The following is a 27,001-nucleotide window of genomic DNA, read 5'->3' as shown; positions in this document are numbered from 1 at the left end:
TTCACCCAACCCTCCAGTGCCTTACAAAAGAATCCACATAATTCACCCAGGTCTGTTGGGAAATCTTCTGACTATCCCTGAAATTCAGTCTGTATTTCTCTGGGGTCAAACCAAACTTTCTGATTATGGACTCCCTCATGGTGGGTATCTCATCATGTCACTTCCTTCTCGGGCAGGTAGAGTGTCCCCCTCCTCACTAGGGCTATGTCTCCAAAGACTATCCCCCCCAATCTGCCGCAAGGTCCTTGTGCATTTGGAGTGCAATTATACAGGCCTCAAACCATCTGTCTAGGACATCTTCCACCACAAAATCAAGACACCAAACCCTTGGGTATGTGGACCCTCCTGTCAGAGGGCATGGAACGAATGCTGCCACCATCACTGCTGGATTTCAGCTGCCTGGCCCTGATGTCCAGCTCGCAACTTGGCTCGGTATTACCCTCCTGCTTCTTCCAACTTTGCAGAATCAAAATATATTTCTCACTGTTGATGCCCTGTTGATTGCCTTGGTTATGTCAATAATAGACTACGCCAATTCTCTTTATTTGGGCCTACCCAACTACATTACCCATAGGCTCCCGATGATTCAAAACCAAGTAGCTGATCTACCAACTCCCTAGACACTGACACTTTTCTTTAATGACAAAAGATTTTCACTGGCTACCAGCTGCCAAGAAATCCATATTCACAACATGTTGCAGAGTGTTTAAATCCTTTCACATGAAAAGACCAACCTTTATTAAATCTTGCATCCAAAAATACACCCCCCATTAGAAATCTCAGCTCGACTCATCTACACTAGTGAGTGATCCCTTAATTCAATAGGATAAGGACAGGTGGGGCCGGAAATCCAGTTACTGTCCCTCACATTTGGAAATTCCTGCCCTTGAAACTTAGGATTACTCAAACTATGGGAAATTCAGACAGATGTTGAAGATCTTGCTCTTCAAGCAAGCCTATCAATAGTATCTATGCTGTTTTGGGCCACTTACCTCAGCGCCAAGAAACCGTTTCGTATATGTACGCTCCACAAGTTATAGTAACATAACATAGAGCATTTCCCCCCCATCAATGAACAGCCGCTTGTCTCAATCACATTTTGTGTACTTGCCCTACATATAGGCTGGATTACCCATGTATGGCCAGGCGGGGCTATATTTATGCATGGGTTGATCTTGTAGGATGGCATACCTCTTCTGTCATATAGTTATGATTGGGTCTCTAGGAAACATAATTTTTATTTCGCTTCTTAAAGAGCAAAGATCTTACCTTTGGTATTTTAGCTCCAAGATCCTGATACTGCTTTGGATTCTTGAGAAAATTAACAAATTCCATAATTTCCAGCTTTGCTTCTTCACAGCCTGCCACATCTTTGAACTTGACATCAATTTCATCTTTGAGCACTTTAGCTGTGGTTTCACCAACACTGAAGAGCCCGCCCATTCCTCTGCCTGGTCTTCCACCGGCTGGCCCCCTCCTCAATGTATACAGTAAAAAACCGATGATGAGAACTGTGGGAAGCATGCTCAGCATAAAAGAGCTAGGAAAAAGCAAAGGAAATCATGATTTTCTACAAGAATCATGGTCAACAGAGAACATGAAAATAAGGTCTTAACTGACCAGTGGAGAATGGTCAACACAAGTGTATTTTTTTTAATTAGCAGAGTTAGGGTGGGGCAGTGTAAGTAGTTCTAATTTCAAGATACAATGCACTTCTCATCACTAAGGGACACAGACTCTCGTTATAAAATTGAATAAAGGGGGTCATGTGATGCCAGCAAGATTGAAGGTTATATTCCTACTGGGAAAAAACATCTAATTTCAAGCATATGATTGTGAAGACCTTGGTCACTGAACACAGAATCTGGTGCACAAAGCGAGCATAGTTGAAAAATGCTCCATGCATGAGAAAAACCACAGAGGAAAATTATCAACTTTGAAGCAATGCACTCACTCTCACCTCCATTCTGTAACTCTGCAAGTCACCTCATAGGATCTAGTCTAACACCCACTGTGTCAGTTTTGTTTGCCGGTGTCATTGTCATGTCTCTCAGTTCAGTAAGTGTAGTGTATTCCTTGGAGTGAACCAGTTCCTGTGAGTGCACTCTTTATGAAAAATGTCATTGTTACCCTCAAAGAGCTAGAAGCTTAGGATGCATGGTGGTTCCAACTGCCCCCATCTATGATTAACTGCATTGCCCTCATAAAATTGGTGGTGTTACCTAGACTGCGGCATGCGTTTAAAAAAAATGCCCATTCACGTCACCCTGCATATTTTTTGCGGGTCTGTAATCCACAAAGATGCCACTGATTTGGGAAGGTTAAATACCTAGAATGAGGGTTGGCTGCACAATATGCAACAACCAGCCTAGAGGTTTCTTTTCCAGGGGTATTATTTGTGTTGCAGGCCCAAATCACCTTTTTCTGTTTGCATCGACTATCGAAATTCCTACAGAGGAGCACCGAGAGAATCATGGCTAGATATCGGTCTTTAGTCAGGTCGTTGCTCAGCAGCCATAATGCCCCTAGAGGTGAGATTTAGGCAAGTCATGCATCATTGAAGGTGTGGTACCGATTATTGGGGTACATAGGGTAACATCACTCTTCTCACTTGTCACAAAACTGCAATTCAGGGCCTAGCGGTCACACTTCAAAGCAAATGTAATAGATGAATGGAGGCGATGGACTGAACGATGTTGGAACATCTATATGCAGACACTAAATCAGCTGAGGGGGGCAGTCCAATTAGCCAACTGGCCATGTTCTTTTTGCATAATGCAATCCAGATAGAGCTGCCCTACTTCCCTACTTCAAAGAATCACCCTTGGTGAGGTGTATCATGAGAGTAGAGCACCCACTGCACTTACAGGTACATGCATCATTGTTGCCGTTAGCAAATCCTTAATTGCGAAAATTAAGGAATCGCAATTAAGGAATCGCTAACGGCAATGCATCAAAAACTCGCAATTTATTTAGCGAATCCTTATTATTCCTTAATTGCGATTCACAATTTGCGAATCGCAATTAAGGAATCCCTTCCCATTGATTCCTATGGGCCAAAAGGCCCATAAGAATGAATGGGAAGACAATCTCAATTTGCGATTCGCAATTAGCTAATCGCAAATTGAGGTTGCGATTTCAAGGGTGCAGGGGTGTCCAAAGGACACCCTGTTGCACCCCTGAAATCAATCTATGCACATATGTTGTGCACACACATGCCCTGAGGGCATGTGTGTGCACAACATGACAGTGTGAAAAAAGCACAAAAATGCATTTGTCAGATTTTTCGCAAATTACCATGAGGTCCAACCTCATGGTAATTTTTTCCTCCTAATTGCGAATTCGCAATTTTTAAAGATGTCATGCATTGCATTTAAGGAATCGCAAATTGCGATTCCTTAAATGCAATTGCATTTTTAGAAATCGCAAAAATAGCGATTTCTTTTATTTTTGATTGATGCATCCCAAATAGTGATTTAGGAATCGCAAACGGCCGATTTTTGCGATTCGCACCGTTTGCGATTCCTAAATCGCTTGATGCATGTGGCTGCTAATCTTCATTATGTATGCAAGATGGAGGGCTGCCAGACCTCCCACAGTGCACAGATAGCATCAGGCAAGAAAAGACAAACTAGGATTTGAAATGATGGATGCTCAGTGGACAAATACCTGCTTGTAGGCTAACAGTAATAATGAATTATATGCATACATGAATTCTATAAGTTTCCACATCAGACGTATGTGTCTCGGGTAAAACTTGAGAAGATGGACCTACACCCTTGTCAGGCATTTGTTCTAGGTGTGGTACGGGTGCTGGATTACTGCACTTGGCATGGCAGTGCTAATATACATGTGAATACTGGTCCTGCCTCTGTGAGGGCCTATTTGATGTGACTGGAGAAAGCTTCAGTCCGAGTCCTGAGATCTGGCAGTTGCTTCTTTTTGAGGTGCTGCCTACCTTGGGATGTTGATTCTTATGTTAAGTGGCCAATGTTGCCAAGAGGAGACTAGAGTTGGAATAGATCTGGGGCTGTATTGCGCATTGTCATTTTTTGCACTCGGCAAGCCTTTTAAAAGGTGTGCTGGGTGTAAACAATTCTCTCCATTATGGTGAATGCGCTGCCCCAGGGCAGCCGCGAACTTGCGCTGCCTCGGAGGCAGCGCATTCATGTGAAAACACGGAGGTTTCACATTGCAGGCGGCAACCCGGCTGCACTTTTAAAGGGGATTAGAGATATCCTTGCAGGTGGGTGCAGTCAGTGACTGCACCCGCCTGCAAGGTGATGTCTGGGGTGCCATAGGAAACCTTTCTCCCCTCCAGAGAGCTGCTCTCACCTAGAAGGTGGCGCACTGTGAGTACACCCCCTGAGAGCTTCTTTGCCTCTGCGCCCACGTCTGTAATATGGCGCGGGCGCAGAGCCAAAGGAATTCCCTCATTTGCATAGGGCACACCCCAATGCAAATGAGGGGATGCCTCCTGGTGGTAGCGCTGGTGCTTTAAGTGCAATTGAAATGAAATGTAAGTGTTTGTGAACTAAAGTCTGGAATCCTGGGTTAGGAGTGTTCTAATTGTGGGGCCTGTCACCAGTAAAATACCCTACTTGGGACCATGGATATTTTGCGAATGATGAATAGCATGCTCTAGAAATAACCCACTGACGGAGAAGGGAATCTTTTGAGAATAAAATCAGTATTTTGCTGAAATAAACTTTGTCAAGGAATTCATTATTACATCTGTAAATTAAAAATATATATTTAACCCAGTCCCAGGTTCTGGAAGGACACAGGGAATTTCACAACTTATCTGAACAACCTAAGAAGTTAATCAAATTAATGTCAAAGTAATCTCAAGTTCCAAAACATACAAAAGTGCGCTCACAGACACGCACTCATAATATTGATGAAACATACCTAACATGGCCGTTTAGTCTTCCTTTTAGTGCCCAAAATGCAATGTCCAAACAAAAAAGTTACTTACTTTCACTAACAATATTTCTGGTAGATAAATAACCTTCCGGCAGATTCCTCACATTATGAGCTTATTAATATTCTTTCTAGGCTAAAGACTGGTCTGGGAAATTATTTTCGCACCAAAGACTCTCCTGCCCCACGCTGCTCCAGCCGAGACTCCATTTCCTGGTGTGACGTCACTGGTGCATGTTAGGATGCAATTGGTGCACTTATGTCAGTTCGTGAAATCTTGCCCAGGCCTCATCAAGAGGTGTCGAGAAGAGCTTAAAGCTGTAACAGCGACAAATACAGCACACAACACTAAGTCATCAGGGAGGAGTGAGAGCACTGAGTAATACGCAGAAGATTATGTATCCACAAAAATATCAGTAAATAAGGTAAATAACCTTTTCTTTGACAGGCAAGTCTTCCTGCAGATTTTACACGTTTTTTTTTTTTTTAAACCTTTATTGTGCACCAATGGTATACAGTTACGGGCCCACAACCAGTCTGGCCAGCCTCGAAAGCAGGTCATTGCACGTAAGACAACGATAAGAAAGCTCAGCAGTCCCCAAAGACAAAAACAGCAAGTATCCTAAATCTCACGTAAGGGGAATGCAACCACCGAGTGTAGGAGTAAATAAGGTTCATTTTCTAAATTATAAGACAAGAAGGATCAGAGACCATACAGTCCATCGAAAAACTCAGGGTGGGCAATGTACACAGCAGGATGTCGACAAAGCAAAAGAGTCATAATCGGGATAGCGGCACAAGATTATACTGGGCAGGATAAAAGCATACAATCAAATGTCATACCTAGCATTACCCACCCCATACACGTAGGACAACCTCAAGAATGTGATTGTGGACACCAAAAGGAGAAGCAGCAAATGGCATACCACCCAGCCTCCATACTGACCCAAAATAAGAAGGAAAAAGATAAGTAGAACTAAGAAAAGAAGAGAGAAGAAACAAAGGCCCATAGAAACTAAAAGGACAAAACAAAACCCCTCCCCCCAACCCCCCACCCTGCACGCATGTAGAGGCTACGGCCCGCCCCCCCCTTAACAGTGTGCCTGTCGCCCGAAAAACGAGTACCCGAAATATAGAGACAGAAAAGAAAAGGGAAGAAAAGGAAGAAAAGTTATATATAACAAACTAGAGGAGGGCCGATCACGCACACAGGCTCCCGGTCTCCCCGGCCATGTATTTATCCTCTACCCCAAGAGCCACAGTAAGCAACAATAATCGAGTAATATAATAAGAATGGGGAGAATCATCATGCACTGCGCCAAGAAGTATAGCACAGGAGCGCGCCAAACCGCTCCTCCGCCAGCCACACAAATGTCAATCGGTAAAGAAACCCACCTAGCCCTGGCCTGATCTTATAAGTCCCCCGAGGCATGTCCGCCGAATAAGTCCCGTCTCAGCCGATCTAGGAGAGCAGAGTAGCCACACCTGGTAGAAGAGCAACATGGGAATACAAAATGGACGTCGCCGACCACCGACAGAGTCATCTTCACTTACGACCCTCACCCCCAGATCCATCTCATGACTCGTAGTCCATAGCAAGAATACAAGGGCGAGGAAAAAGGAAGCAGTCACGGGAGCCAACCGTTGCTGAAACAGTGTCTGGGCCATTAGCGGCGTTACGATAGACGAGACCACCATCCCCTGCCGGGAAAGGAATCCTGCAGGATAGTAGAGGGATACGGACATCTGTTCATAAGCACCAACACAGTCTAGGGTCTTCCGATCTCCACCGCACCCATGTGCAACCACAGTACTCCCCTCAAAAACAGTAAAGGGCCAGCCCTCACGCACCGGAGAGCCATCCGACCGCAATCGCCCCGGTGTAAGCGTAAGATCGTCAAGCTTCTTCCCCAACGCTTGAAAACCAACCTTCCAAACGGACTGTAAGTCATCGAGAGCAGCCAGAATATCACCGCGAGACAGAGTGGGCTGTGCCTCCCTCATCACAGCACCACTCGGTAACTCGCAGTCCCAAGCACAGTGTGTTTCAAAAGGCAGGTTAATGTGCTGCATCTCGTTCAGGCAGCCATTACGCGGTTCCATCTTGTAGGGAGAGCGAAGGTAGGACAGGGACGAGTCCGGCTCGGATAGACAACAACCCGACTCTCGGGGGCCTGCAAAACACACATCCAAGGAGCGGTAGACAGTGATGGTCATCCCCACTCCGAGTCAGCGCTCGCAGCAAATTCGGGAGCGTCCCATGAACACCGGGCAGAATCGAAGACGGAGCGGACACAGCGCACCCTCAGCGCTCCTCAGGCAGACAGTATTTCCAGCAAGCCCCCACCTCGAGGATGCAATCCGGCCGCGTCGTGTAGCAACCAGAGCTCCTGCCATAAATTTGCCCCCTCGGTATGCACAGCGTCCGGCGGACCGACTCCGCCCAGGCCCGGCTGGCCGGTGTTGACAAGCTAACACCCGGCCATGTTTCGCAGCCGAGGTCGCGGCTTCAGGGTCGCTGGGGCCGCAAATCAGTCTTGCGGATATCTCCGGTTAGAAGGCCGGCAGAGGCTACGGGATTGCGCGAGCGATGTCGGCGCGTATTCACCGTCACCCCGCTGCAGTTCAATTTCAGGATCGTGAACAGGATGTCCGTGCGGGGCCCGGAGGCTTGAGGAGCCGGGAGCCTACACTTCCAGTCCGATCGCCATCTTGGCTCCTCCCTCGATTTTACACGTTATTAATGAGTCCTGATGCAGGACCTCTTTGAGCGATGGGACTGACTACTGCTGGTTAACTAAGGAAATCATGCAACCCAGCTTGGGCAAGGTACCAATCAATGCATGCCCCGGATGTGAGGCATCGCTGCCATGAAGTTTATTGACCCTGTGAGCAAAGGTAATCGCCACCCACAGATTTGGTTTTAGAGTTAAAATACAAGCTGAGCATCTGTCCATCAACTCGAACATAGATGTCATCGGGGGGCGTGGCTAGCGGAGCTGCAAAATGGCCGCTGCCTAGGCGAGCTCCGCCGGCTAGGTGATTAATCCTACATTTATCCTGCTTCCTTTGTGTCAAAATCAGAGTATTTGCAGTGCACTGAGGAGGTGTACCTTAGAGACATCGGCGGTGAAAGTTTGGAGGGCGGAAGTGCCGAATTGGCAGAGATCTGGTCGGAAACTGGTGATTGCGGAGGCGACGTGCAGACTGAGGCCGGAGGGCGCTGGGCTTCCTCGAAAATAAAGTCCGCAGCGTTAGAGGCCTTGGTGAGCTATGGACGTAACTTCTCTGACTGCCTGTGTACGCTACAGTATAGTGAATCAGTGCCCATTGAAAGAGATGTATGGCCTTCGGAAAGGCTGAAATGACATTGCGACCCTGCGACAAACACGCGGAGCGAGTGAAATAGTGGCTGGGAATGTCCGGACCCGAGGCCGCAGTTGCATAGAAAATGGCGGCATGCTGAAGGACGAGCTGCGCTACGTGATTGCTGCTCGTGAGGGGGAAATCGAGGCAGCTCTGTGGGACTGACTGATTTCACTGATCATATTTACAACAAGGGGTGGTGATGGACAGAGTCTCTGAATTAAGCAGAATACTCTCACCCAGTCAAGAGATCAGGGCTAGATCCAACACCGTTTTTTAGCTCATTGCACCATCCCAGTTTCAGAACCTGGCTGTATGCAAATTAGTTTGTCCCTGGCCCAGTGCATCATGGGAACAGGGCAGACCAGACTACAAAAGCCAATTCTTACACTGGGAAGGAAACAAGCTTCCGGGGACCGGTTTCTGCCATTTCAGGCGTCGTCGGCCCGGCTTGCTTGAATCTTGATTGTGCAGTGAGCTAAAAAACGGTGATGGATCAAGCCCTGATCTGTTGACTGGGTAGGAGTGTTCTGATTAACTCAGATACTCTGTCCATCACCACCCCCTTTTTGAAATTATTTTGGCCACCATGAGTGTGGAAGGGTATGCTCAGACATGAGTCCCTTGCTCACTGCACCATCAGGATTCAAGCAAGCCAGGCCGAAGACGGCTGTAATGCCAGAAACCGGTCCCCGGAAGCTTGTTTCCTTTCCAGTGAAGAAATGGCTTGGTAGTTTGGTCTGCCCTGTTCCCATGATGCACTGGGCCAGGGACAGACTAATTTGCATATAGCCAGGTTCTGAACTGGGATGGTGCAGTGAGCTAAAAAACGGTGATGGATCAAGCCCTGATCTGTCGACTGGGTAGGAGTGTTCTGATTACCTCAGATACTCTGTCCATCACCAACCCCTTTTTGATTTCACTGATCGCCACAAAGTAAGTGGTGAGGGTTCTTCTTGCTCACCAAGTATCACTGTCGTGAGGTGAGGAGGTGGAGCGGGCCGGTGGCCTCTCTGCCTATTTAAGCCACTACCTGAACTTGGGCATATTGCCCTGGTTGCCGTGCTTGCCTGTGGTACTGCCGCGGAGAGGTGGGGAGCGGACCTGCCGACGAGCAGCGCCATTGGAGTTGTGGTGATCCTGTACGTGGTGAAGGTGGCACACTGACCCGCCATTTTGTCCAACCCGTAGATCTTGCGTGAGGACCTTACCGTAATCTGTCCGAGTGTATTGGGGTGTGATTTGGACAGATTAACGGCTTACGGTGCGCTGCCACATCCCCGCGCTCCTATAGTCTGGTGTCAAACATGGGAAAACAAGAGTTGAAGCAGCCTAAAATAACTTTTGACACCCACAGGTCAGCCAGGCAGGCGGATTCCGACACTGGGGCACAGGGAGGGCCCGACACAGAATCGCAGGCTGGTGCGAAGGGAGTAGACGTAAAGGCGCTTTTGTTGGAGGTGAGAACTAGCCTTGGGAGTATAGACTCCAAGTTAGACACGTTGACCCAGCAGCTGGACACTGTCAAGACACAAATCTCTGTACATGAGACCAGACTAGATGGGCTTGAAAACCGACACGTGGAATTTCACGAGTTCCAGACGGAGACGAAAAGTCAGATACTACAAATGGATAAGGTGTTGGACGAATTACGAGCTAAAAATGATGATTTGGAAGCGAGATCACGTAGAAGTAACCTCCGAGTAACGGGAATTCCGGAAACGACGGCCATGTCCAAGATGGAAACGTACATGACTGAACTCCTCCACGATCTCTTCGATCCGCATTTATCGTCAGTGTTTGTAGTGGAAAGGGCGCACAGGACGCTAGGCCAGAGACCACCGGTGGGTAGTACACCTCGCCCTATTTTGGTCAAATTATTAAACTATCAGGACAGGGATGTCATATTACGTCTGGCGAGAGAGAAAGGTCAGATAACTCATCAGGGAAACTCGATTTCGTTTTATCCGGACTTCACACCGTTGGTGCAAGCTGCAAGACGAGAATTCATCCGGCAAAGACACTGCTGCTGCATGCGAAAATCCCATATTCTTTGTTATACCCAGCAAAACTGAAGGTGTCGCATGATGGCAAGGCACATTATTTCACAGATGCGAAGTCTGCCCTGAAATTCGCCAAACATGTTGCTGGCAAACCGACCAGGAAAAAAGGAGAACTTGAAAAAAACGCTGAAAACAGGATGAGTGACAACGACTAACTTGTTGGGTTTTACTGTATACTTGATGGGTCATGTTTTGGATTATAAGTTGGTCTGATTCCACAAGTTGTTCTATGCCGATGGGATATAAGGGTTAGCCTCACGGGACCCCCAGAGCAGGGGTGGATGTGTATGTGATCGATATATTCTCTTAGCAAGACCGAAGCATTTTCTTCAACAACCCTAGTCACCCTGCGAAAGTGGGGGTGTATGACGGCGTAACCTCGCCCCCCAGGGAAGGTTCCCTATGAAACTTTTGTTTTTTATGGTTAACGGGTTTGGGAGGGTTCTACTACAACCTGATTGGGGGGTTGGTGTGGGAGGTGGGGGGGGTGTGTTTGTGTGTTTTTGGGCCATGATGCAGAAGCCATGTGTGGTATGCACCTCTTCTATCTGTCCTCCAATATGTCAGAGTTGGGCGTAATTGTTGATACTGGGGATTTTAAATGACGTCTAATGCGACTAAATTGAACATGATCACTTGGAACGTTAGAGGTTTGAATGATGGCTGTAAGGTGAGACTGGTGCATGCATATTTAACACGGCATAATATAGATCTATGTTTTCTGCAGGAAACGCATATTAATGTCACACTGTCTCAGAAGCTGAAAAATGCCAGATGGGGGAAGACATATTCAGCAGTGTACTCAAACTATGCAAGGGGGGTGGCCATTCTTGTTAAGAAAGGCACTGACTGGAAGTGCACACATGCAGACTTAGACACCGAGGGGCGTTTCATCTTATTAAAGGGGAGACTTTGTGGACGTGAGGTAACCTTGGCGGCAGTGTTTGGCCCAAACACGGATTCACCTGATTTTTTTAGACAGTTATGGTGGAGAATTGCGGCGATGGGCTGTGGTACGATTATCTGGGGAGGAGATTATAATGCTGTTTTGTAAGATGACGCAGATAGACGCGGCACAGCGAGGACACTGCACCCACAGGCGAGGATGGCTCTTGCGGCTATAATGGTAGATGGTAACCTTTCGGATATCTAGAGGGAACGGCATCCTACACTAAGGGAGGGCACCTGTATCTCCACACACCACATGGCCTGGTCAAGGCTGGACTTCTGGTTAATATCTAAAGAGGTGGCTGCATGGACGGTGGAGGAGTCGCACATGGCGAGGTCCTTATCTGATCATGCGTCCTGTTTGCTCCGGCTGTCTATTCCTGGGGTCCCGCCACACGTCTTCACCTGGCGTCTACCTCAACATGCACTATTAGACGAGGCTTTTAAAGAAGAAATAAGGTCGGATATATGCAGCAACATATCAGCAGGGCAACTAAGTCATACCCTGAGGAAACTTAAGCCCTTCCTCCCTGCCAATGACTTCCAAACTGCAGTACAAGCACTAGTCATCCCTCGAATAGAATATGGCAGCATCGCCCTCTGCGGACTCCCCCTAACTACTACTGCTCCCCTAAGAGCTTCTCTAAACGCTGCAGCGAGACTCATCACTGGTTCAAAAAAACACTCACATATCTCCCCTGACTTTAAACACCTGAACTGGCTGCCTTTCGAAGCCAGAATACATCTGAAAATCGCCTGCATGACGCACAAAGCTGTCCACATGAGCTCACCAAGCTATCTCACTCAGAAGCTGACAATCTCTGGCGGCTCTAGAAACACCAGAGGCACAAACAATCTTCTGCTGAAGCCTCGAAGATTCCGGAAAGAAAAAACTTATAAACGCTCCTTCTCAGGAATGGCACCCAGGATCTGGAACGCACTCCCCCCTGAAACGAGGCTTATCTCCTCCACTACACTGTTTAAGAAAGAAGTAAAAGCTATCCTCATGGCTAAATACACTTGAAGTGCTATTCTGAACTTTGTTAAGACACCGCACTGATCTGTACTCCTTGTTCGACCCCGTGGATTATTTGTTTTATATGTATTAATGATTTATGTGATGTTCTAGGCTACCACGTGTTTGTACTACTAGCATTTTTACTTACCTGTTTGACTATGTTCCCTCATGCTCCCCCTTTCTATGTGAAGCGCTCTGATATCTGCAAAGATCTTGTTCGAGCTATACAAAACTTTCAAAATAAAAATAAATAAAATAAATTTAAAGTGGTAATACGGGGGCAGTGTACAGCGCGACAGGTGGGGGTGTTGAAGGCTAGAAGGGGGACATTGGCGTCGCTAGAGACCCAGATAAAAGACCTAGAAGGGCTGATGTATTCAAATGCAGATGCTGAGACAGCGGGCCTACTTAAATCTAAGTTGTTGGAATTTGAAGAGGAGGCGAACAGGGAGGTTAAGTTTCTTGGGAAAAATGCAGAGGCAAGGCGCTATGGAGAGGGTGACAGACCGGGGAGGACACTAGCGAACATGATCAAAGTCACAAATGATGTATCATGGGTACATGAGATTAAAGGTATGGATGGTGAAATGGTAAGGGTACAGTGTGAAGTGCTGACTGAATTCCATGCTTTTTACTCTGACCTTTATAAATCATGTGGGGAACCACAATCTGATAACATGCTTGAATTCTTTGAGTCAGTTACGCTTGCATGGTTCAATGACAACCACAGATTGTATATGGACTTACCTGTCACCTCAGACGACATTGCACAAGTGATAAAAAGCCTCCCATTAAATAGAGCTCCTGAAACGGATGGGTTAACCACTGCCTTTTATGAGGCCTATGTTGATGAGCTGGCGCCCAGATTACTGGCAGTATATGAGGAAGCCCTGGAGATGGAAATATTGCCACCCTCTATGCGCGAAGCTTTGATCATCACACTATTGAAGCCCGACAAAGCGGAAGTAGAACTAGACTCCTACCGGCCGCTCTCACTAATTAATGTGGATGTTAAGATCTATGCCAAACTTTGGCCAATGGGTTACAGCCGATGCTCCTGATGATTGCCCTTCCTGATCAGTCCGGCTTCATTCCGGGTAGATCAACATCACATAACTTGCGCACGCTGTTTTCAGTAATACACTACCTACATCCAAGCTTCAGCTATTTTTTTAGACGCGACTAAGGCGTTCGACTCTTTGGAGTGGACGTATCTATTTCAGGTGCTACAACGCATGGTTTTCAGTCCACTGTTTGTAAATCGGATTAAGCTGTTATATGCTCTCCCCACGGCACGCGTTAGGGTCAATGGCATGGTGTCGGAAACATTGCCCATCTTTAGAGGGACGCGACAGGGGTGTCCACTCTCGCCTCTCTTGTTCGCCATAGCCATGAAGCCGCTGGCGGCGAGGATACGTCCGCACCACACTGCTAGAGGCATTGGGTTCAGTACACGGAGTCTTCTGATATCCATGTATGCTGATGATGTTACCCGATACATACTAGATCCAGCCGAAAATCTTGATCCAGTGCAGCGAGAGTTTATACGATTTGGAGGCTTTGCTGGCATAACCGTAAACTGGGCAAAGTCTGTGATTTTCCCACTTACAGACGGTACAAGGGAGGTCTCGTCGGTATTCCCACTGCGGTGGAAGAAAACGGAGGTGAAATACCTGGGGTGTGGCTGAGTAGGAATCTCCAGGAACTCTGGAACCTAAATTTTGGCAGAGCTTATACCTGGCTGGAGGGGAAGGTCGCTATTTGGTCCAAAATGCCTATCTCTGTGGCAGGGAGGGTGGCGCTGGCTAAAATGGTGATCCTGCCTACATTTTTATATTTATTTGTAAATGTGCCCATTCCTCTGACTCAACATTTGTATGGACTCTTGCGCTCGCAATTGCTGTCCCTGGTGTGGGCGAATGGACAGGCAAGGGTGTCGTGGGATCTGTTGACCCTTCCATTGCGACAAGGGGGACTAGGCGCTCCGGATATGAGGCTCTATGCCCTATGTGCACAGGCTCAATTCCTTCATTTTTGGATACATAAGACCCCGTTCCAGCCACACGTTGCAGTTGAGAGAGACAATTTGGCACCGGTGCCGCTATCCGTCGCTCTATATCACAATGCGAAACCTCAGAGAGAAGACGTTGACACCGCTGAGATGGTGAGGTGGGCATGGCGCGAATTGCAAAAGAGGGCGGGACGGTTGATACTATATGCGCCGTCCATGCCGTTAGAGAACAATCCTATGATGCCATGTATGGAGGGGGAACTGGCAGAGCCTTGGCTGAGCATCTGAAGCTCAGGACATTTGCTGACCTTTACCCTGAAAATAGATTTGGGCCTCTCCTACCTGAGGGAGATGAGCAGACTATGCCCTTTGCGGAAACATTTTTATATCACAAACTGCGGGCTACATGCCGTGCGCTGGGCACGGACTTCCCCGAGGCCCCCCTACGCTGCTACCGCTGGAAAACGTTCTCAAAATGCCCTCAGCTAGGAAATTAGTGACACGCTTATACACCACGATGCAGACCAACTACCCTGTCCTGTCGCTCAAATCCTTGGAACTCTGGAATGGCGAATTAATACCGCAAATAACAGAGTACCAGTGGGAGTACTGCTGTGGCCAACTGGCTGAGCTATCGCCCAACTACCGCCTGAGGCTCATTCACTTTAAATTTCTGCGCAGATACTACAGGACACCAATCAGTCTAAAATGCACATGAAATTAAGGGAGGATGATAGATGTTGGAGATGTGGGTGCACACAGGCGACGTTCCTGCATGTGGCTTGGGACTGCCCGAGACTGCATGTATGTTGGAATGCGGTGTTTGATGCTGTAAACAAGATTGTTGGCAGGGTTGACACTCCCTCCCCGCTGCTGGGGATACTGGGATATGTGCGGGACAAACTTCGCAAACTGGCTATCTGATGTAACTTATGGGCATACTCAATTGAAGTTATTTTGGGAACAAATGCCTTCCATTTCCAGACCACGTGAGATATGGGAGCCCTTCCTGGAGTGGGCACGATCGATATAACTCTGCGGAGGTGATTCGATAGGAGTGCGAATATAATGGGAGAAAGTGAATTGGGGTGTTGTAACTCCTGCGCTATTGCACTTGTCAATGTTTATGTGTGTGATATGCAAAATAACCTCACCTGATTTACCTATTGATATTAACTATGTATTTATGACTTCTGATGTAACATGCTTACTTGATTTCACCTGTGCGCCCAATCGATCTATACTATGTATATTGGTGGATGTAAACGGACAAGATTTAAGATTTGTATTGAAATGGGATGATTTACTATGCGAGCCTGGAAATGGCTATATGTTAGTGTTTGATGTTCTGTACGTTAACATGCCTTGTATGTTGTAAAAACCAATAAATACAATTAAAAAAAACATAGATGTCATCAAGGAGGTCAAAACAAGATATACATCACACCGAGGCACAATGAATAGAGTGGGAGCGAACAAGTAAAGCAAACCTTTCAGAAAATGTGCAACTAGTGGACAATTAAGGAGGGATGGTCGATCAGGAGGCACATAAACACAAGGCTACTACTTACCCTTTTAACCATAGCCACCAGTAGGCCTTATGCAAGGGACAACACAAACCTCAAAATGTCAGATAGGTGAGATTTAAAAGGAACATTGCCTCCTGACTCATGCTACAGCAAAAATCTCTTCGAGCGGCTTGTGTAGATGGATTTAAAGGAACGCTTCCAGACTGATGATGGCTATGACCTCAACAGAAAGAGAAAGGGAGTTTTAACTGTCACCAGTCAATCTCCACATGTGTAGCAGCAGCGTCTGGGGAATGGGGTAGAAGACTAGAACATACTGCTGCAAAAGCATGTTCGCTCTGAGCAGGAGGAAAAGAGTGCCCAACAGATTGGTTTACTAATTCCTCACCTTGTCATTGGTTCCCCACCCTCCCACACTTTCTGCAGTGGATATGAGCGGGATAGGTGGAAACTCATGGTAGGCCCAGAGACGAGCTAAACCACCTGAAGGCATCCCAAGGGAACCATTTCAGAGGGAGGATGTAGCATAAAACCAAGGACATTTCTGTTCTGGGTTGTGGGAAACTCTAATCTGGCAAAGATCTCTTCAATGCCCTCAGGATGTAGTTTCTATTTGCGGCCCGCCAACAAGATGAGGCTGAGAGAATCACCCTCACATTGAGGGAGAGTCAGGTGTGTCGCAACTGCGAAGATTCTCTGTTACTGCGGCGACTTCCATAGTCATTCGCCTCCCAGCACAGGTACGCAATCCCAGCCCCCCTGTCTCTTGAAATAATGGACAGTAGTGACGTCAAAAAGAATTGAAATGTTGCACCTAGAACAACAAGTTACTTACCTTCGATAACACTTTATCTGTTAGAGACTATATCAAGGCACACATTCCTTACCTTTTAAATTTCCCCAGGATTCAGACTAGATCGGGAAGATTTTTAGTGAGCAGTACTCCTACCAGCCGGTAGGTGGCGTTGATCGGCTCTGCATCCATTGTCTGCGTCTCCTGCGCCAGATGTGACATTGTGATGCCTATATAGGCGCCACCCAGGAACACTGACGTCAGTTACTTTGTATGACTTTCCACACCAGAAGCGCGGAGACATGGAGAGCACTGACCACTGGTGTGTCAGAACTAGGGCCCTGAAAGGGGTCATCCCTGTCCCTAGAAATCCGATTGCAGAGACGAGAGGATGGGTGGGTCAGTAAGGAATCTGCAGCTAGATATAGTCTCTAGATAAGGCGCTTCAGCAGGTAAGTAACTTATTCATATGATAGAGACTTCTAGCAGCTGACTGCTTAACTTTTGAATAGCTACCTAATCAATACAATCCCCAGAGAAGGGTCTGCAAACTAATTTCAAAAGAAAAAATCCTGGAGGATTGAACATGCACACAGAGCAAAGTAATTAGAGGGCACATTGGTGAGGTTCAATGGAGTTCAACACACCTACAACAGTCCCATTTCAATACTGTGCCAAAGATAAGCAATTTAACTTTATGAATGCCAAAGAGATAATACACACTGTGAGACTTAAGAGGAAGTAGGCTGTCCCACAGAGAGCTGGAAGACCAAACATGACCTAATTCATCTCAAAAGAATATGGAAAACATTGTATTAAAAAATTAGAAAGCTGGACGATCCACTGAAGGGGAATGAGCTGGACAGGAATAACTAGTTGTGGAGATCTTCTGCTTCAACATTCCCTGGTTTCTAAAGGTTTAGGTGAAATATTATATTAGCATTACAGCCCATGCCATACCAGTTGTTCAATACCTGCAACCCTTTGTATGCCATTCCCTGTAGCTCAGGCGGCAGGCATACAACTCAGGGAGAGGGTATTTTAAAACCGGTGTAGTTCTCAGCGTTAGGCTATAAAATTGCGATGCATTATTTCCTGCATTTTTGGGCAATAACTGCTGTTACTTATCATTCCCCAATTATGGGCCTGAGAGGAAGGTGAGGGCACATAATGAGGATATGGTAACTAAGAGCTGTCTCCACACTGCAGATAAGGGCAATAAGCACTCCATCCATAAAACAAATTGGGAGCTCTAAGTGAGCACGAGCGGTTTCTTTTCTAATAAGTTATAAAACTGCTCTACTCTCCTGCAGTGTTCACTCAGCCTTTCCAGAAGCAGGCACAGATTCTCAGATGGCTCTCATGGCCACTCCCTTTGTTAAGAGGAACCCCAAATCAGTCAAGAGAAATAAGAAAAATATTTGCATATTTCACACCACTGGCTTTTAGGGGAGAGAGTTCCTACTCTTGCAGAGCTCCCACACCAATACACACCAGAGGATTGGCTGAGCAGCTCCCATCTATCCATCCGGGATGCTAATATAAGTTATGTAATGGTGAGACCCTTGGGGAGCTAGAGTGTGCTGCTGGCAATCATAATGTTTAGTGGACATACTTTGTGCAGTCTCTTACCCATCACTTTCTGCGGAGTACACTACAGGAAGCTTGTTCTCGCCCTCGATTCCCAACTCTTGTTGTGCCGTTTCCAGATTTCTTTCAAAGGTATCCACACTACCGATATTAAACCAGACGTACTGCTACAATAACAAAACACAAAATATATCTATTATATGTGGAAAATTAATTCATAAAAAGTTAGTCATTACAAAAGCTGTTGAAACTGTAGGGCTTTTATACATCACTTTTGTGTCTGATGAATTGTTTTATTTCAGATTTTATACTTTATATGTTTTCATGTGTTCTTAATGTGGATTTTCTTTTATGGATATTTGATTATCTGAATAAAGATATTTTTGTCTGACTGACCGACTGACTAGTAATTACAAAAGCAAGACAAATGCAAGGGTTGCCATTTAATACAGCCAAGATACCTTGTAGAATTCTACCTATTGCAGCTAATCTGACGTATGGAATGCAAATGGCTAGGAGTACTACAATGCCCAAGAGGGGGTAATGTCTCTGACGTCCAATGTGCCAGTACTAATGTATTTGTACAGATTACTAAAGCATGGCCCGGGCACCAGACTGTGTCACATTGTCATACAAAGGTGCAAGTAAATGAGGAAAAAAACCACACCTGAAAAACAAGGTTGTATTATGGTGCAGCATCTGTGAAAATTGGGAAGGCTGGCATGATTTTTAATTAGCGGAAGTCACAGAAAAAGGGAACAGTGAGTCCACCTAAAAGAACAGCTGGGAGGAGCAAAGCAGGTGCATGCCACAGCTACAATATCATTCTAAGAGATGTGTTTCTGCTATTGATGTGTTACTCCTGGATACAGTTTTACAGACCAATGTGTACTTCTGTTGCAAATATATGTTGTTTCAACTCATCCCTTGAGGCAATGATTTCAAGTTAATCAATGTTAACATCAATGCGCCTTTGCAAGAATAGTACAGATAATTCTGTAAAATGTATGAAAAACAAATGTGTCTTGTTCTAGTTAGATACAAAAAGGTGATATACATAGCACTGTCCTAAATCTCTTACTAAATCACTAGCCATAATTGCTCTTAGGTCATGGTTATTTGCGACCAACAAAGGTAATATCTTGCCTACACATATTCTGCCCTTCATTGTATTGCATGAAGGGCAGAGTATAATCAGACTTTCCAATGTATATAGACTTATTAGTGGTAAAGGCACTCATTGATTGCAGCAGTTGAATACATTTTTTAAGTCAGTAAGTGCCAAATGACTAACCGAACATTTAATTTTTTTCTGAGCAAACTAGGGGGTTCAGAGGGAAGTACATCTTTTGAAATCTAACTGGAGTGAACATCTAAAAATGTAAGGCTTTGCTGGGTGGCAACAGTAATAGTTTGGTATTGAGACTGCAACCCACCAAGTGAGAACAGTTCATTGTCCTCTGGTGAAGGGGGACATTCAAGACTCTCCTCTTAAATAATAGTGTTCTTCTTACACGCTCTTCTACGTGAAAGCACAACCACCACACTGCCTTTTCCTTTGTTTAACACAAACTTCATTGACTTTGTCATTTTCCTCAAGTGAGGAATGCCTCTTCCTTGTGCCTAGATTTTCAAAGCTACAGAAGGGCAAAAATGGGTTCAATCCCTAGTATTTACCAAACAGCCTGACGGGAAACAATATCTGGATGCATTACTGTGCGACATCAGAACAGGTTATGGAGAATGAATGCTCATATAATTTTGTATGACTTTGGCAGTGTTGGATGAACAAATATTTTGTGACCATGACTCAACCAGATTGCGAATTTGCAGAAACATTAAAAGGGAAACACATTTAAAAAAAGAAAAACTATTTATTGTATCTTCTCCGAGGAATTAAGTCACCTGAACATAAGAAAAACATGAAAACCTTAAAGATGCATTACCCCTTCAATAGGAAAATTTCCAGGAGTGAAAACCACACGGACATATCGCTTGTTCACCACTTCAAGCCGGTCCACCTGCAGAGCAAACAAAATATTATTATACTTAATTAATTAAAAAATACACAAATGCTACTAACTTACTGAGGGCGAACCAGTACAATGTACAAAGCACACGTGAGCATAGATACCATTTGGCGAGCATCACGGTGCAGTTTTTATTCTTCATCCGTTCAATGTAAACGCATTTTTGCCCACATTTACCATGCACAAAAACAAAATGACACTCTGAACAGCATAAACAATGCTCACACTTCCTGAAGACCACACGTGGCCATCGAGAACATCATTGGGTTAAATTAGCAAAATAAATGAAATTATCATTCCACAGCAACGTATTTTTTCCCCTTTTCCTATTTTGACTAGACGTTTTTAGCCATATTGTAACTTCCACGAGTCAGACTTTTACAAATGGTCTGCATTTCTAGTTCTGCTGAAAGCTTTACCTGCATACTTTCTGCACCCACGTTCTTCAGGAGTAGCTTGACCCAACTATTTTCACACACTGATTAAACGTAACCAATGACCAGTTTGAATTGTTAAAGCAAAGGCATTTTGGTGAGAGAACTGTAATGTCACAACTGACCAGCACTATGTACATCACCTCCGAAAAAGTGTAGATGCTACCGGTCAGGAAGGAAGGGCGAGAGGATCAAGTTCGACTTGACCAATTCTTTTTTTAGGCCTTGGAACCATTCTTCTTACATAAATAAAAAATCATAAGAAAAATGGCTGAAAATATTAAATTAGTTCAAATTACGGCAGAGGCTTGGCTTTCTAAGAAAAACGCTTTTGCAGGTTTTTAAAAAGCCAAAACTGTCTCTAGGTCTGTGGATATTCATGTTGGTTTTGTGAAGAAAAAGTTTAATCAAGTTTTTCTTACATATATTTGAGATACAGCGGCGCAGATTGGCCTGCAGCAGCACAAGTTGCCACATATGCACAACACAGGCACAGTACATGCAGCAGTAGTTTAGGCACCCATACACACAGAACAGAGGAAGCATGGGCTGCAGTAGCAGCACTGGCGGCTGGCATCTATTGGGGTGGGCGGGCTTAAAGTAATATATAGAAAGAAAAAAAAACGTACCTGAACTCTGCAACATCCACACTCAGGCCTCTTTACACATAGGAACTGGAAGCAGCAACTACCTTGGCCAATCTACGGCTCCTCTCACCAGTATGAGAGCAGCTGGTTGGTGGGAGCGGCCTCACGTGCGCATGTGTGGCTGGCCGTCGCAAGATGGCCATCCAAAAAGACATGCGCACTTTCAACAGTGCCATATTAGCCCACCCTCCTCCTTGCTGCGTGATATGCTTCTGTCACTCAGCAGCGGCCCTGTCCTGACGCTCGGCTCAGGACGGGGGATGACATTTTGGATTTTTTATCTATGGTGGGATTTTTTTTAAGTGGGGGACGCTCAACCTCTCAAACGGAGGGGCCGTCCTGAGAGGCAGAACACAATAACCGCACACAGGCAGAACAAGTGCAGAAGTCCAGGAAGCTTCAGCACATTCTGCCCTCGCACACAGTACAGGGGCCGCCTGTAGCAGAAGCACAAGAACCCCCCACATACAGTGCACAGGTAGAAGACAGGCGGTAGCAGAGCAAGTTTCCCCACACAGTGCTGGCGTAGACAGGGAGCCAGCCAGATTCCAGTCCTAGCAGCTATTCTTATTTTGGAACCCCCTTACAACTTGTGAGAAATATAAAAGAAAAGGTATTCAAGAAAAGCAAAACCCAGGTATTGTGATTATTAGCACCTGATCTGCCCTACCTTACATTGCTGCGGTGTGATGATGCTGTTGTACGATCAGAGAGACTGAAAACAAGAGCTGTATCGAAAGAGGGCTAGGAAGAACTGTGGCGAGTTCAGGAACAATGCATAACCGAGCTCAAAATAATTTTGTTAAATGAGCTTTTAAGCATATTTAGGGCTATACATGGGGTGCAAAAAGTGTTTGTGGTATGTGTGTGTCGGGGGGGTCTCTAAAAGGAGTGTGGTCTATATACTGTAGGGCATGGCTTGAGAACTTACATTTACGTTTCTGTGATTCCCATAGTGTGCCGCCCGACTGGTATTTTGGTTCCTCTCTGAGCTTTCGGTCACCACATCCAGATTTATTACCCAACAACTTACAGTCATATAATACCAGATAAGACTATTGGTTTTGTCAACAGTTATCGGTTTAAGATAAATGAGTAAAAATTATTTTGTTTTGTTGTAAATAATAAATATTGAAAATGTTTCAATTATGAGACTGTGAATTAAACATGACTGAGGTCTATGGTAGGGGCAGTGGTCTTCAGTGTCTCAACCACTCCCATTATGCTCACTCTGTGTTAGACATGTGCGCCTCTTTTCTCTTCGCATCTCCTCCATCTGCATATATAACACCTCTTCTTTGTCCTCTTCAGCACCCTCTTTTCATTCTCTCTTGAATGCACTTTCGTGTATCTCCATCACTTCACCGCCCTCAAACACACAACACACTTACTCATCTGTAGGCACTGCATTTTCTTTTACTTCTGGCTTGTAAATATTTTGATATCTGTGTATTTCCTTCACACACATTTGAACAGAATCAGAATTGCAACCAGAGTGCATGACCACCGCTCTGTGTACACTGCCTCGTGGTCGTTTGCAAACACCTGGAGGCAACTCAGATTGAAATATGCACTATCCATAAGTAACATGCTTCCCAGAAAAATTACTGCAACAAAACATCCTGGAAAAAACAAACACTATTAGGGAATGCAAGATTAGGCAAAACATGTGAACTATAAACAGGAACTAAATCGGTGACATGGATTACCTTGGCGTATTTCACATTCATTTTTCTGAAATCGTTCAGTGTCATTTGGCAGTGAAGTTAAGGACATAGTTTTAGGGCCCAGCAGGGACCAGTTTCAGTGTAGGTTGTTACTTACTACTGGGCCTCATACCCAGAGGGACCCAGCCCACTTAAAGCTCTGTGCAGATACTTTCCAGGGCTGTGTTGCTGCAGTCTAAATGCTTTTCTATGTGCACGGGGCTGCACTCCTTTAACAATATAACTATGTAGGGTAACCATGATGGTTCAATAAAAAGAATGTGCACTAAATTTAGAGTCTTGAGTTACATTCTTTGTGAAAACAACTTGTTATGTAGGAGGCTAGCATGAAACTATAAAAAGTAATGGGAACTGTTGACGTCAGCCATTAGTGCCCTGGGTGGAATGTTCTAACTGCACATTGAGTTCTGTATTCTGCCTGAGGCTGGGATTAAAGTGGAATGAAACATGTATGGGGTCTCTAAAAGAGCGTGTCCTCTTTAAGGGTGTTACTTCAACATGTAAACTACATTTCTGCGATTCCTTTAGTGTGCCACCCAACTGGTATTTTGATGCCTCTGTGAGATTTCTGTTATTGCATCCAGATATATAATACATCGACTCAAATACACCTAAAACTAGACAAGACAATTGGCTTCGTGAATGATTGTTTGCTGTTTAAGATAAAGTAACAATAACATTTTGTTTTAAATAATCTTGAAAATGTTTCAGTTTTGAAATTATGAGACTGCATATGTTATACCTCTTCAGCACCCTCTTTGCACTCTCTCCTGAGTGCACTTCCCTGCATCTTTCATTTATTTTCGCCTTGTGCACCTCCTTCATACACATTTGCACAAAATCACAATAGCAACTGAAATACATGATCACTGCTCTGTGCGCTTTGCAGAGAGGCCAAGAACTGGATAACCATGTATTCTGAACACCTTTCTGACCCACTGGCTAGCACTGTAAGAAACTCGCACTGCTTTCAGCTTCAACTCCAGCGCTCTCAATATTGGACCATTTTAAACACCTGGAGGTAACTCCAGTTTTGAAATTATGTTGTTCCCTTATATAGGCAGAGAAATCATAACCATATTTAGACATAACCCATCCAGTCCAAATAGAGGCATGGCTACTTCCACTAGTTCCAAAAAGCCACAGCGATTTCTTGGGAAACTCGGCTTCAGCAGTCAGGGACATCCCCTTTCTTGAATATTGATTGGTCCTAGAAATCATGGAGTTTTCAAAGAACTACTATTCCCTTGGGGTTCTTTGGTGACGTTATTATGTTCGACTTTACGTCAAACCAGGCACCTTCAAGGTATTAATACGCCTACACTTGCCCTAGCAAACACACAGTGGTTCGGAGCAGCTCTACTATCTACTTGCCCGACGCAGCTTGCTACAGCAAGAGCCGAAGGAAGCCGACCCTCCAGCTGACGCACTGACAGAGAGGCTGCCTTTCCCTCGCTGAGAATCCAGCTCCAGTGTTTCCAACTCCCCTTGCGGGGTGTTGGGAAACCGAGTCTGAGACAGAGATACCAGACCTCCTTCATTCTAAAACCAAGGTACGGAGCTGATTAGACCCTAAGAGAAATCTTGGATAGATTCTTGGCAAAAAGAAACTAAACCTATGCTACACCATACTTCTTCCCTTGTACTAGACCTAGGTTAGGTACATTGGGGTAGGCGTATTTTAGAAGCACCAGTTGAGTACTTTTAGCTTTGTTATTTATATATTTATTTTATGGCTTAGAAACCATACCATGCTTTTACAGTATTATTTTATAATACTCTTCCTGCTGTACGCATTATACTTTACAGCCAGTATTACGATTGTAGCAGTTCATTTCTTTTGCATGAGAAAGAAGACTGTTCAATAAATCCTTTTATTGAAAACGCCTGTCTCTCTCTTTCTCTGCACCTCTCATGAAACGAAGCATGCACGAATGACTGAGTAAAATATCTATCTATTGTTTCCACGACTCTGAAGATACGTTTTATCTTGGGGAAACAAAGTTGTCATGTTTATGCGGTCAGAAACGAATCTCTTCTTGTGAATTCGAGAAAGTTTCTAGTGACCTCTGAGCTAGCTGGCACTCACAATTAAGTCTAATATATTCTATAGAGACCTAGTCGACATAAGTCCTACGTCAAATCTATTGGATATATTATTTCAATGCGCAGAGCCTATTGGGAATATAGGAACTACACTACATCATAACTGTGTAGGGTAACCATGATGGTTCAATAAAAAGAATGTGCACTACATTTAGAGTCTTAAGTTACATTCTTTGTGAAAACAACTTGTTATGTAGGAGGCTAGCATGCAACTATAAAAAGTAATGGGAACTGTTGACGTCAACCATTATTGCCCTGGGTGGAATGTTCTAACTGCACACTGAGTTCTGTATTCTGCCTGAGGCTGGGATTGAAGTGTAATGAAAAATGTATGGGGTCTCTAAAAGAGCGTGTCCTCTTTAAGGGTGTTACTTCAACATGTAAACTACATTTCTGCGATTCCTTTAGTGTGTCACCTATCTGGTATTTTGATGCCTCTGTAAGATTTCTGTTATTGCATCCAGATATATAATACATCGACTCGAATACACCTAAAACTAGACAAGACAATTGGCTTCATGAATGATTGATTGCTGTTTAAGATAAAGTAACAATAACATTTTGTTTTAAATAATCTTAAAAATGTTTTGTAGTACAGTAATTGGTTTTATTCACTTAGCTTTGAAAATTATAAAATCCTATGGAACTAATAATGATTTTTCTAAGAATATCTATCCTTGATTAATGGGTTTTATCATCCCATTGATGTTTTTAAGTATTTATTTGCATCTATTATGTATTATTTATATGAACTGTTGTGCTTTTATGGCTTATTTATAGGTAATAAAGATTAACTAACAAGCTAGCATTAGAAACTAAGATGCACAGGAAAGCTTCATCAAATGGTAATAGAACTTCAGCGGTATTCATTTGCACTGTCTTTACCTATGAAATGGTGCTATGAGACATGCGAAACACAGAATAACCAGCAGCAATAATGAAGGCAACCACTTTCTGTGTGTGCCTATACCAAAGCTGAAACACAACTCGCAACAGAACAATAGGGCTTACTCCAAAACACGTTCAGCCCGGGAACTAGGTTGATGGTCATATTTATACCCAGTACAATCGTGTCTCACCTATGATTAACCTTGAAATAGATACCACACTATTTAGCGCTTCCACAACCGAAGTATAAATATTTACCTAATGCCCCAGGCTGAGGTCTCAGCCCCAAGGATCATTACATTTGCTCCACCGGAAACATAGCAGAGAATGCGGTCTTGTGAAAAAGTGCCAACAATAGCATCTCCACAAAAAGGTCTGAATGCCTCATATTAGTTGACTTGTCCACTCCAGTTATCCTGATGTTATTTCACCTAGAGTGAGCCTTAAGGTCCTCATTCTTTTCCGCAATGAAAGCCACAAGCTTGTCACTTTTTCTTTTTTTTCTTTTTTTAAACTTTTCTGCAGTGGTCACCGAGTTCTCTTTCAGGTCTGATATTCACCTTTCTGCTCAATCTAGACGTATGATCTAGCAATCTATTCTCTCTATCAGTCTTTCCAACCTTATGATAAGAGTCCAGTTTATGGTCGATCAAAGCTAGGCTAGCTTTTAGGTCCTTCGAAATGGTGTCTGTTGAGGAGCCCGGTCCCGATATCTTATCCAGTGATCAAAAGAAAAACTGCCCTGCTTAGAGTCTGAATAGCCCATGCTGTAGGCACGTGTAATGTATGAATCACAAGTGCCTTAGGTATATATACAATCCAGCACTGGAGTTGTCCAAACAAGTGCCACATTGGGGAGACTAACTGTTTAAAGGAGGAAAAAAGAGTCAATGAACAGGGTCTGAATTCCACAAGTGATGTTGAAATA

At 44.7% G+C, this 27,001-nt stretch overlaps 1 protein-coding gene across 2 annotated transcripts in view; it reads right to left on the bottom strand.

The window, feature by feature from the left end:
- Positions 1-27,001, bottom strand: part of AFG3L2 (AFG3 like matrix AAA peptidase subunit 2) — a 217,583-nt gene that overhangs the window by 122,033 nt on the left and 68,549 nt on the right. For both annotated transcript variants that reach the window (XM_078687596.1, XM_078687597.1), the window contains 3 exons: positions 20,188-20,262; positions 18,284-18,408; positions 1,270-1,540 (listed from right to left, as the gene is read on the bottom strand). In XM_078687596.1, the coding sequence (XP_078543722.1) occupies positions 1,270-1,540; positions 18,284-18,408; positions 20,188-20,262 (471 nt within the window). The remainder of the gene's footprint in view (positions 1-1,269; positions 1,541-18,283; positions 18,409-20,187; positions 20,263-27,001) is intronic.

This window comes from Lissotriton helveticus, chromosome 4_1 (assembly GCF_964261635.1).
Source record: "Lissotriton helveticus chromosome 4_1, aLisHel1.1, whole genome shotgun sequence".
NCBI classification, from domain to species: domain Eukaryota; kingdom Metazoa; phylum Chordata; class Amphibia; order Caudata; family Salamandridae; genus Lissotriton; species Lissotriton helveticus.
Note: the sequence above shows the minus strand (reverse complement) of the source record. Positions and strands in the feature narration are given on the sequence as shown.